At 41.8% G+C, this 13,090-nt stretch overlaps 1 protein-coding gene and 1 pseudogene across 9 annotated transcripts in view; one reads left to right on the top strand and one right to left on the bottom strand.

Moving 5' to 3' along the window:
- Window positions 1-13,090, bottom strand: part of PPP6R2 (protein phosphatase 6 regulatory subunit 2) — an 84,245-nt gene that overhangs the window by 50,798 nt on the left and 20,357 nt on the right. For 8 of the 9 annotated variants that reach the window (XR_004620695.1, XM_034643645.1, XM_034643643.1 and 5 more), the window contains 2 exons: window positions 10,005-10,134; window positions 5,767-5,864 (listed from right to left, as the gene is read on the bottom strand). Coding sequence is in view for 7 of the 9 variants with exons in the window: in XM_034643645.1 (XP_034499536.1) it covers window positions 5,767-5,771 (5 nt within the window). In the remaining 2 variants the exon portion in view is untranslated. Of the gene's footprint in view, window positions 1-5,766; window positions 5,865-10,004; window positions 10,135-13,090 lie in introns of those variants that run through there. The other variant, XM_034643644.1, reaches the window with a different exon arrangement.
- Window positions 10,673-10,845, top strand: LOC117796526 (annotated as a pseudogene).

Genomic DNA, 13,090 nt, shown 5'->3' with positions numbered 1-13,090 from the left:
AATAAATAAATAAAATCTTTAAAAAAAAAAGGAATCTTTGAGTTATCTATTAACACGATAAGGCACTCTAATATATCTTTAAATCACTAATCAAAAAAAAATTTTTTTAGGGGCGCCTTGGTGGCTCAGTCATTAAGCGTCTGCCTTCGGCTCAGGGTGTGATCCCGGAGTCCTGGGATCGAGCCCCACATCAGGCTCCTCTGCTGGGAGCCTGCTTTTTCCTCTCCCACTCCCCCTGCCTGTGTTCCCTCTCACTGGCTGTCTCTCTCTCTGTCAAATAAATAAATAAAACCTTTAAAAAAAAGTGTTTTTTTAAAGTGTGCTTCATACCCAGCACGTAGCCCAACGCAGAGCTTGAACTCATGACCGTGAGATCAAGACCTGAGCTGAGATTAAGAGTCGGATACTTAACCGACTGAGCCACCCAGCTGTAGTGCTCAAAAAAAATTTTTTTAATGATTTTTTATTATATTATGTTAGTCACCATACAGTACATCCCCGGTTTCTGATGCAAAGTTCGATGATTCATTAGTTGCATATAACACCCAGTGCACCATGCAATATGTGCCCTCCTAAAATTTTTAATAAAATAGAGCCAAGCTCAGAATTCCACAGAGTGTCATCAGGCATTTTATTCCTCTTTCACTATGAATGGCTACCCTTCGGGAATAGCTATTCAACTGGCTAGAACTATACCCAGTAGATACTCTTTGCCTGTTGATATGATAAACAGGAGAAGGGCATGCTAACATAGTCCATTAAGCTTAAAAAGTCAAAAGGAGATGGGGCGCCTGGGTGGCGCAGTCGTTAAGCGTCTGCCTTCGGCTCAGGGCGTGATCCCGGCGTTCTGGGATCAAGCCCCGCGTCAGGCTCCTCTGCTGGGAGCCTGCTTCTTCCTCTCCCACTCCCCCTGCTTGTGTTCCCTCTCTCGCTGGCTGTCTCTATCTCTGTCAAATAAATAAATCTTTAAAGAAAAAAAAAAAAAAGTCAAAAGGAGAAATACCCATTGACAAAGGGTCTTAAGTTTGGGGAGGTCACCATAAAAACATAAGCAGAATATGTAACTTTTTTTTAAGATTTTATTTATTTGAGAGAGAGAGAGAGAGAGAGAGCACAAGTAGGCAGAGTGGCAGGGAGAGGGAAAAGCAGGCTCCCTGCTGAGCAGGGAGCCACAAGGGACTCGATCCCAGGACCCTGGGATCATGACCTGAGCCAAAGCAGACACTCAACCAACTGAGCCACCCAGGTGTCCCCAGCATATGTAACTTTTCTTTTTTTTCTAATTTCTATTTTATTTTTATTTATTTATTTGTCAGAGAGAGAGAGACAGAGCAGGGGAAGCGGCAGACAGAGGCAGTGGGATAAGCAGGCTCCTCGCTGAGCAAGGATCCTGATGTGGGACTCGATCCCAGGACCCTGGGATCATGACCTGAGCCAAAGGCAGATGCGTAACCTACCGAGACACCCAGGCGCCCCCAGAATATGTAACTTTTAACCAGCAGTAAAACTAGAACAAAACAACTACCCAATGGAAAACAGGAAAGGAGAAATGAACAAAACAAAGAAAAGCATTAGCAAATGGAAAATAGGTCATAAAATGGCAAAAATTAGAACACAATATTAATTTCAATAGCTGTATATAAGATAAACTAATCAATGAAAGGCGTTTCTTGAATTGTATTAAAAAAAACAATATCCAACAATTTTTCACTACAAAGGAAATAAATTTATTTTTTAAAGATTTATTTATTTATTTTACAGAGAGAAAGAGAGTGAACACACAGGGGTGAGGGGGTGTAGAGGGAGAGGGAGAGAAACTCTAAGCAGACTCTGCACTGAGTGAGAAGTCCAATACGGGTCTTGAGCTCATGACTCTGAGATCATGACCTGAGCCAAAACCAAGAGTCGGAGACTTAACTGACTGAGCCACCCAGGTGCACCTACTTTTCTTGTTTTTTTTAAAATGTGTCCTTTGGGGGCACTTGGGTTGCACAGTCGATTAAGCCTCGACTCTTGGTTTCAGCTCAAGTCATGATCTCCAGGTCCTGGAACTGAGCCTCCAGGCCGGCTCCCTGCTCAGCGGGGAGTCTGTTTTTCCATCTCCCTCCGCCCCTCCCTTCTGCTCATGCTTGCTGGTTCGCTCTCTCTCAAATAAATTAATTAAATCTTAGAAAAAGATAAATAAATATTTTTTTAAAATGGTAGAAATAAAAGACTGAAAAACATGCACAAGGCACACATTAACCGAAAGAAGGTTGGAGCTACAATCTTTATATCTGACAAACTAAAACCTAAGATAAAAAGAGACACAAAGAAGGATAAACAGGTAAAAGGGACAACAGAACTGTACATATATAACCATCATAAACACACATGCACATTATGCTATCCTTCAACCTCATAAATTTTATTGCAGCACCTGACAGAAGTCCATAAATGAAAAATGGTTTGGCCCTGGGCAGTTATCCTAAAGAAATAAAAACTTCAGTTCAAACAAAATCTCGCATATGAATGCTCAAAGCAGCTGTATTTATAAGAGTCAAAACAGTCCAGCTACCCCTGGACAAAGGAACACACGAACGCTTAAACGCACTGTGGTCCATCCATACCAGGGACTACTATGCAGCAATAAAAAGAAACAAGCTACTGATACAGGCAACAACCTGGATGAGTCTCTAGGGAATTACTGCTAAGCAAAAAAAAAAAGCTGATCCCAAAAGGTTACTTACTATATGATTCCATTTATATCTAACATTTCTGAACTGACAAAATTTTAGAAATGGAGGACATATCAGTGGTTGCCAGTGGTTAAGGATGGAGGGTGCGGCCTGGGGGTAAGTGGGCAAGAGGGAAGTGAGTGTGGTTTTTATAAAAGAGCAACATGAGAACCCTTGCAGCTGTGGAATCGCTGAGCTTCCTGACTGTGACAGCGGACACAGAATTTACACGGATGACAAACTGCATAGAATTAAACACACACAAATAAAACTGAGGAAGTATGAACATGATCAGTGGACTGTTTCAATGTCTCCTGGTTCTGATATTCTACTGTAATTCTGCAAATTGTTACCACTGGGGAAAACCAGAAGAAGGGTATAAGATGTCTCTGTATTACTTCTTACAGCTGAAATGTTAAATATGTGAATACTACTAATAAGGCCAAGCTAGTAAACAGATATAAAAACTCCACACCCAAAGAACAGATGATACAAATTCCTTTCAAGCACATGATGAGACATTTACAAATATGAACCACATGTTAAATCAATAGAGGAAAGCTCAATATACTCCAAAGACTATTATCTCACAGACTGTATTCTCCAAACACGATAAAGTATAGAAATTAATATCTAAGAGACAGTTTTTTAAAAACCCTGTATGTCAAATGATAAGCTGATCCTTAAATCCACACAGAAATGCAAGAGATCCAGAATAGACGAAAAGATCTTGAAAAGAAACAAAAGTTGGAGGAGTCACACTCCCGATTTCAGAACCTACTACAAATCTACAGCAATCAGAGCAGTGTGATGCTGGCACAAGGACAGACACACAGACCCACGGAGCAGAGCAGAGTCCAGAAATAAGCCCTCACATTTACAATCAACTGATATTTGACAAGGGCACCAAAGCCACTCAGTGGGGATAAGAGTGGACTTTTCAATACATGAACTAGATATCTACATGCAAAATAATAAATGTGGACCTTACCTATACATTATATACCAAGATTTACTCAAAATGGATCAAAGACCTAAATTTAAGAGTTTAAACAATAAAAATCCTAGAAGAAAACAGAGGCAAATCACGACCTTGGATGTGGGGACAGTTTCTTAGATAGGACATGAGAGGCAACAGAAGAAAACACAGATAAGGGGCGCCTGAGTGGCTCAGTTGGTTAAGCATCTGCCTTTGATTCAGGTCATGATCACAGGGTCCTGGGGATGGAGCCCCGCATCTCCCTGCTCAGTAGGAGTCTGCTTCTCCCTCTCCCTCTGCCCCTCCCCCTGCTTGTGCTCGCTCGTGTGTTCTCTCTCGCAAATAAAATCTTTAAAAAACACACACACACAGATAAATTAAACTCCATCAAAAATAAAACTTTAGTGCTTCAAACGAAATCATCAAGAAAGTGTAAAGACAATTCACCCAAGGAGAGAAAACTTCTACAAAAGAAAATTTTTGTAAATCACACATCTGATAAAGGACTTGTATCTAGAATGCACAAAGAATCCTTATAACTAAAAAAAAAAAAAAAAAAAATCTTACAACTCAGTAATAAAAAGACAAACTTTAAAATGAGCAAAGGATCTGACATGAGCAAAGAGACATTTCTCCAAAGAAAATATCGAAGTGGCCACCAGCACATGAGAAGATGAACAGCATCATTAGCCATCAGGGAAACACAGGTCAAAACTACAATGAGATACAACTTCATACCCACTAGGATGGCTAAAATCAAAAAGACTGACTATAACAAGTGTTGGTGAGGGTGTGAAGAAATTGGAGCCCTCATACATTGCCAGTCGGAATGCAAAATGGTGGAGCTGCTTTGAAAAATAGTTTCTAATTCCTCAAATGCCTAAGCATAGAGTTACCACATGGCTCAGCAATTCCACTCCCAGGCACATACCCAGGAAAAATAAAAACATGCATCCACGTAGAAACCTGCACACCAGTGTTCACCCCAGCACTATACATAACAACTAAAAAGTGGAAACAGCTCGAATGTCTAATCAAGGGAAGAATGGATTTTTTAAAATGTGGTATATCCACATAATGGAATATTATTCAGTACCAAAAGGAATTAAGTACTGAAAGATGATGAATCTGGAAAATACGCTAGGTGAAGAAGTCAGTCACAGTAGGCCACATAGTGTATAAGGCCATTTCTATTAAGGTCAAGAATAAGGCAAATCTATAAAGACAAAACGCAGGTCTGTGGTTGCCTAGGCAGGGGACTGGGAAGGCAGGGGAAAGGGAAGTGAGTGATGAAGGATGATGAAGATGTTCCAAAATCGTGTGATGACAACTGCACAACTACACACTAAAACCCATTAGTTGCACACTTTAAGTGGGTGAACTTTATCTCAATAAAGTTATTAAAAGAAATCCTAGGTGGGGGTGCCTGGGCGGCTCAGTGGGTTGACCTTCCGACTCTTGGTTTCAGCTCAGGTCATGAGATATCAGGGTCCTCTAAAATAAACAAATCTTAGAAAAAAAAAAAAGAAATACTATGTGTCTGACACTAAATAACATATCTCTAATAAAACCCTAAGTTAAAAAAGTACTAAGAAACATGTACAATGGAATAATGATGAAAACACCACATGTCCAGATTTGTAAGACGCGGCTATAAGCAGTACTTTAGGAAAGAATGTACAGTTTTAAATACATTTGCCAGGAATAAGAATCGTTAAAACTAAATAAACTAGGAATTGACTTAAGAAGTTAGATAAGAACACTGGAAGAGAAAAAAGAGAGGACAGATATAAAAACCTGAATCAATGCAATAGGACATTTAAAAAGTAAGTTGAAAAACAGATTCTTTAAAAAAATAATTACTGACGTGCTCTCACCCCACACCTGCCGGGCTGGCCAGGTCACTAGGAGAGCTGGCGGCACAGCAGCAGGAGAGCCCCACACTCCCGCTAGGAGAGAAGACAGGCGGCCGCTCTGGGGCGTCCACGACAGCACTCCAGGAAACCACCTACATCCCCACTAGCCCAGCAATCCCACTCCTATGTACACATCCCCAAAAAATGACAGTACCTCATACAAGGAGGAGGTGGCAGAGCAGGCAGCAAACACAGGGAATCACACAGTTAGAGACTGCAAACTAGAGGGACACATGGCAAAGTGGATAAATCCTAAAAGGATGGAGTAAATGAAAAAACCTAAGAAACAGATCAGGGCCATAATACAATCCACCCGCTTAATTTAAAATCCATGCACACCCCACAACAGGCATTCATAGGAACACAGACACAGAACTGGGTATATACACTGAACACACCACAATGACTGCCTATAGGGAGGGATGGAGATTCAAGGAAATAACAAAACGCCAGCTGGGGAAGTGAGGCCGCCAGAACCCAGGAGCACACTCCCAAGAGTGGGGGCGAGGGAATGAGGACACTGCGCTTCTGTGAACCTGCCACAGAAGCCGCAGGGTCTTCTCTCATTAGGTCAAGAGGCAGGCAGGACATTGTTCAGCATGTGCCCACAACCAGGAGCCACAGAGGTCCCAGGTCAAATTTCTACCTCGTCACTGTTCCTAGGTGGCTGGGGCCTATGCTTGCTTTTGCTTTTTACGTTTTCTTGTTTTTTTAACGTATCTTGGGAACTGTCACACATGCCTAACTGAAGTGAGAAGAGTACAATGAACCCTCCCACGCCCTTCCCTCAGCCTCAACATGGATCAATTCAGGACCATTCTCTTCCCCGGACTGTCTCCTACCCAGACCACTTGGAAGTACCCCAGACATCACCGACTTCGCTGCCCAGGTTAGTGCAATATCCGTCCAGTATTGTTAATTTTGCCATTAAGTTTGTCCAGGTACCTAGGAGGTCCCTACATGGAGCAGTTGGTTTGTTTTCTCCGTAAGAGCAGCCCAGGCAGTGTCTCACTGGCAGGACCACTCACAGATGCACCGAGGTGCCCACTGCATTCTCAAGCACTGATCAAAGGGGCTGTTGATGCTGCCCTGTGTGGTATCAGCACAGCAAACACGGGCCTGGGTCTGCATGTGCCAGCCCATGAAGCTCATACGTTTGAGGTACTCCATCACAGACTAAATATAGAACAAATCTTGTACAACAAATAGAACCAAGACTAAACCCAAATCACATTACCCACTTACTCATAATTTATAATTTGAAACAATAAACTAATTTAATGCTCACTTATTTACCCCTAAATTATAAAACAGAAAGTTTAGTAAGGATACCTACCCTGTTAAGAAGAGTAAGACATTCAAGCGCTTCTGAGAACTCACCCCATTTATAGAATCAAGTGTATCATCTACTCACTAAACCAAGTACAAGGGACCTGTCTGTAAAAGCTGGCCCAGTTCAATAGTTACAAGACACTGGGATTCTTCAGGCCAGTGTATTTTTTTCTTTTAATATAGAAAACCAACAAAGGGTTGCCAACTTTTCAACTTGCCCAAACAAGGAGGAGGGAGGGAAAAGAGAGAGAAGATACAAAGGAGGAAAGGAAAAGGAAAGGATGAGCTATACCATCCATAATTACCTTAATTTCAGGAAACAATGACTTTTTTTTAAAGATTTTATTTATTTACTTGTCAGAGAGAAAGAGATCGCACAAGCAGGAGGAACAGCAGAGGGAGAGGGAGAAGCAGGCTCACCACTGAGCAAGGAGCCCCATGCAGGACTTGATCCAGGACCCTAGGATCACGACCCAAGCCAAAGGCAAATGCCTAAACAACTGAGCCACCCAGGTGTCCCACAATACCCAGGTGTCCCACAATACACAGGTGTCCCACAATGACTTTTTAAATACCAAAAAAAAAAAAAAAAAGTAAAGCCATAATCTCTGGATTAAGGATAACATTTCACTTTGAAAAAATAATAGTTTTAAGAAAAACTCACCTCACCACACTTATTTTGCTTATATCACCAATATTACAGACTGCTGCGTGAGAACATCTATTTACATTACCACTAATACTTGAAATAAGACCCTCAATTTAGACTATATGCCTGATTAACTCATTATCAACACATTCTGCTATGACCTTAGATTAAAAAATTTATGCAACAATATTTATACGCCTCTGTCACTATCCACACACTTTTAAGAAACATTTAAATGATCACATCAGTGGCATCCTTTGAAGAGTTTGCTGCAGCTAATTTCACTGTCAAAGGACCTAGTGTAAACGGATTCCAAAACTCTTATTCAGGTAACAGTACACATTTGGCTTCCAGACGTCCCTCGTATCCCAGCAATTGTGCAATACCCCACACAGAGATGCCGGCATCGTGTCAGGTGGCCCTTACCTACAGAGAAGACTATAATGTCCCTTCCCTAGATGACCCCAAGGCCCACCACTGACAGCACCCTTAAGACAAGTAACAGGCCCCTGAACTGGCTGGAGATGCCTCTAGTATCCAAGTATCACACAGCACGAGGGGTTCCCGCACGGTCCATCTGCAACACCAAGCAAACTATTATCAACATCTTCTAGACGTTTACCCAACAGTCAGATGAGAGGAGGCTGAAGTTCTTCTTTATTTACTTTTACTTAGCATGACTATCACACGGAAGGTAGATTCTAAAGAGAAATGTTGCCCATAAGAGCATGTAGTTCCATGAACGGAGCCCTTCAAAAAAGAACATTCTGTGGTAGAGACTGTTGCTAAGAGAAAACTAGAATCTGGAATGCACCCTAGTACCTCTCTGGCTAAAAATCGGTTGGGGTTCTGCTGTTGTTTTATTTTATGATCAAAGCCCTGGCTTTGCTGTGTGACCTGAGGCCAGTTACAAGACCTCTTGTGCCTTGGTTTCCACCCCTGTAAACCAGGGACAATGAGCATCCCATAGAGCTGCTGTGACAGTTAACCCAGAACCATGGCTGGCACATTTTGTCCTCATGGGTCCTGACTGCAAAGAGGAGAAGGAAACAGATGAAGTCACCTTGCCACAGAGCATGGCCTCGGTGGTGGCCAGAGTGGCACACCTCTCCCCACCCCACCCTCAGCGGCATCGCACTGGCCACTTAAACCAGACATGATGGCAGTATCTGCACTATGGAGATCAACAAATGCTTCAAACCACCAGGTTTTTTACTCTTCCAGAGAGTCAGTTATCAGACATTTACCAATGTACCAGTGGAATTTGACTTGACTGAAAAAATGGCAATGTGAGTCCACGGAGAGCAATGAATTTTTGCACAATCAACAACTGAGGGGCGCCTGGGTGGTACAGCGGTTAAGCGGCTGCCTTCGGCTCAGGGCGTGATCCCGGCGTTATGGGATCGAGCCCCACATCAGGCTCCTCTGCTACGAGCCTGCTTCTTCCTCTCCCACTCCCCCTGCTTATGTTCCCTCTCTCGCTGGCTGTCTCTATCTCTGTCAAATAAATAAAATAAATAAAATCTTTAAAAAAAAAAAATCAACAACTGAGACCATGTCTATAATGGGCACACTGCACTAAAGGAAAGATCCAAAAAAAAGGGAACATAATTATTAAAAAGGGCTGGGGTGGGACAAAAAGATAAATAAAAATTGAAAATCAGAAGTGAAGAGTGGAAATAACCACAAAGGTAAATTAAAATAACTGTAAAAGGGGTGCCTGGGTGGCTCAGTTGGTTGAGCGTCTGCTTTTGGCTCAGGTCATGATCCCAGAGTCCTGGGAGCCAGTTCCATGTTATGCTTCCTGCTCAGTGGGGAGCTTGCTTCTTCCTCTCCCTTTGCCCCTCCCCCTCCACTCCTGCTCTCTCACTCTCTCAAATAACACATCTTTAAAAAAAAAAAAAAAAAAAGAGTCGAACTGAGCCACTCAGGCACCCCAAGTTATCTTAGTTTTTAATGCACTGAAGTGCTCACAAGAAATTACGTTCACTGTCATCCGTGCAGCATGTGACTGGATTCCGACGGCTGACCCTTTTGAGAGCATCTAATACTGCAGGAAGCCAAGTCCGTCCGTGGTTTTTCACCTTGTATGGGGAATATACGCTCTGGACAGCGACCGTGACAGTGTCTGTGCCCTCTCTCCTACGTTCCCCACAAGTGAGACAGGGAACGTGCCTCACTACATATGAATGACTGGCCCCATATTTCTGCACTAGGGAGACCAAGTAACTTTTCCACAACACAGTATCTTAAAACCAGATACAGAAGGATCAAAAAACAACCAAAAGACAATAAACCATACATATCTCTTCCAAACAAAGCATCTGCTGTCATCCATCTCTAAACTTCCACTTCTGCAGCATATTTGCATAAATTACAATAAAAAAGAATTAAAAGGAAAATTATCTTACCTTCTACGGAAACTTCTTGCTTAATTCTATATTCAAACAAACTCTAAAAACATTTGGGGGTTTTTTCTTGGACTATATGTAACTTTAAGAAAGGTTTTTTCATTCAGTAGAAGATTTATAATCTCTTCACCTGGAAAAGAAGAAGAAAAAAATTTAAGTTCTGCCTTTGTAAAGTTAACCTACCAAAACAGTAGAGAAAAAGAACGAAAATCAGTATCTTAACTTAGTATTCAAATTACCAGAACATTCTATGATTAAGGAACTGAACATTCCCTTGTCTTTGCTCCAGACAAGGGTATGACAATACGCATCCATGCTAGATCTGGGTAATGCGCTCAGTGGTTGGAATGTCACTTCCAAGAATTCACATGAGAAGGGCCTCCACAAAGTTGTCCAGTTTTGTAACTACACACCATCACCACCAGGATATGCACATCCCCGGGCACAAGATGACTGGAGAGCTCACGGATAATCCATCGCAACTTCTAGAAAACCGTAGAACCTGGGACTTTCTGTTTTATATGTGCATGAAAGCCATGATTTTACCTTTTGAAAATTATACTTTGGCAATAGAGACAGGGGACTGCTCTAGAACATAAGAGACTTAAGAGACATAATCACCAATGTAACATTTAGATCTTGAGTCCAATCAGAACAAATCAAATGTAATCGCTTCTCATCAAGTGTATTTTCTGCTCTTAGCAGTTTAATATTTGATACGAGTCCTCTGAGGACAACATGTTACATGGATATTTGGAACTAGAAGCTGGAGTAAGAGCTTCCTCCATCCACCCTGTGCAACAACGTGCAACTGCAGCATCGCCACAACAGTGCACCCCCTCGAGGGAATTAGGAAAAAAAAAAGGACAAATCAAACGTAAAAAGTTATATTTGAAGCTATTGCTATTAGATGATATTAGGAATTACTATGAATTCTTAGTTGTAATATGATATAGTGGCTATGTTTTTAAAAATAAAAACCATTCTTATCTGTTAGAGAGAAAAAGTGAGTATTCCTGGGTAAAATAACATTATTTCTGGGATTCACTTCTAAAATACTCCACCAAAAAACAAGAACCAAACAAATTATAAAAGTGTAAGAGGGCAAGGGACAGATGGAGAAAAAATGGCAAAGTACCGATCACTGTTGAAGCTGGGTTGTGAGTATGAGTGTTAACGGTAATGTTTTCTGTATATTTGTATATTTTTAAATTTCATATAAAAACCAAAGACAATCAAAGTTGTGCTAGTGAGCCAGAAACAAGTCAGTGTTACCATCTTCTGAAATAGGTAACTTTTTTTTACATCTAACACTTCATAATTAAAATTATTAAGTTGAATAATTCAACACTGGTTTTTCAGCACTTCATACAGTTTTCTAAATAATGAAGTATTTCTGTAAGATTGACTTTAGGCCTGTTTATTCTGACTTTGAATTAATGTTCATTTGTTTGTATTTATGTTCAACTAGGGGAAAGAGGATTGCTAATTTGCAATTGTTTATTTAATTTTCTTACTTACGTAAAATATTTACACAGCATCAAAGTCAAAAGTACTTAAGAAGTGTCCCAGGCCAAAAGACGCACTCAATGGAGAGTAGTGCGGCGGAAAGCTGAACAAGACACTACAGGTCCTGCAGGCTGGGAAGTGTTGGGAGTTCCAACCTAGGCAGATATAGACCCTCACAGAGCACCTGAGGCACACAGCAAAGACGTGAATAAGGCCCCGCCTGCCTGGTAAAAATTACAACCCGAGCAAAGGCCACACCCAAACACTAAGTGCAAAACCAAAACAGATCTACTCAAAGAATAAAACCAAGCCTGACAGAACCAAAATGATCTTCCAATAACCTATCTTCCAGAACGAAACTGGAGATCATAATCCAGATACCAACACATAAAAGTTATGAGACATACAAAGCAGCAGAAAATGAAACTTATTTTTTTTAATTAACAAGCATTTGGGGCGGGGGGTGCCTGGGTGGCTTAGTGGGTTACGCATCTGCCTTTGGCTCAGGTCATGATCCCAGGAGCTCCGCGTGAGGCTCCTTCCTCGGCAGGGAGTCTGCTTCTGCCTCTCCCTCTACCGCTGCTCCCCCTGCTTGTGCTACTGCTCTCTCTCTTTCTCTGTCAAATAAATAAATAAAATCTTAAAAAAAAAAAAAAAGGCAGCTGGGTGGCGGAGGGGGGCACCTGTGTCAGTTGAGCGTCTAACTCTTGATCTTGTCTCAGGTCATGATCTCCAGTTGGTGGGACTGAGCCCTGCACCAGGCTGCATGCTCAGTAAGAAGTCGGCTTGTCCCTCTCTCTCTGCCCCTCCCCTGGCTCATGCTCTCCCTCTCTCTTTAAAAAAACAAAAAAACAAAAACAAAAACAAAAGCAATCAGGGTGCCTGGCTGGCCCAGTCAGTGAATTGTGCTACTCTTTATCTCAGGGTTGTTGCGTTTGAGCCCCATGTTGGGTGTAGCGATTACTTAAAATTAAATCTTGGGGCCCCTGGGTGGCTCAGTCGGTTAAGCAGCTGAACTGCAATTTTGGCTAAGGTCATCATCTCACAGTGATGAGATCGAGCCCTGTGCCCAGCTCTGCGCTCAGTGTACAGTCTGCTTTGGATTCTTTCTCCCTCTCCCACTCCCTCCGGCTCTCTCTCTCTCTCAAATAAATAAAATCTTTAAAAAATAAAATAAAATCTTTAAAAAAAAAATTTTTTAAAACCAGCCATTAGAAACAGACCATAGGATGTCTCAGATGGTAGAATTAGCAGAAATAGACCTTAAGCAGCTACAATAAATATATTCAAAGACTTACAGAAAAAGATAGTGATAACGAGTGAAAAAACAGAATCTCAGAAATAGAGATGGAAAGAAATGGACACTACATAGAAAAACAAATGACTATTATAGAATAGAGTGAAGGGGCGCCTGGGTGGCTCAGTCGTTAAGCTTCTGGCTTCAGCTCAGGGCGTGATCCCAGCATTCTGGGATTGAGCCCCGCATCAGGCTTCCGCTGGGAGCCTGCTTGTTCCTCTCCCACTCCCCCTGCTTGTGTTCCCTCTCTCGCTGGCTGTCTCTCTGTCAAATACATAAA

This window comes from Ailuropoda melanoleuca, chromosome 15 (genome assembly GCF_002007445.2).
Source record: "Ailuropoda melanoleuca isolate Jingjing chromosome 15, ASM200744v2, whole genome shotgun sequence".
Taxonomy (NCBI): Eukaryota; Metazoa; Chordata; class Mammalia; order Carnivora; family Ursidae; genus Ailuropoda; species Ailuropoda melanoleuca.
The sequence above is the reverse complement of the archived record's forward strand: the minus strand, read 5'-3'. Positions and strand labels throughout refer to the sequence as shown.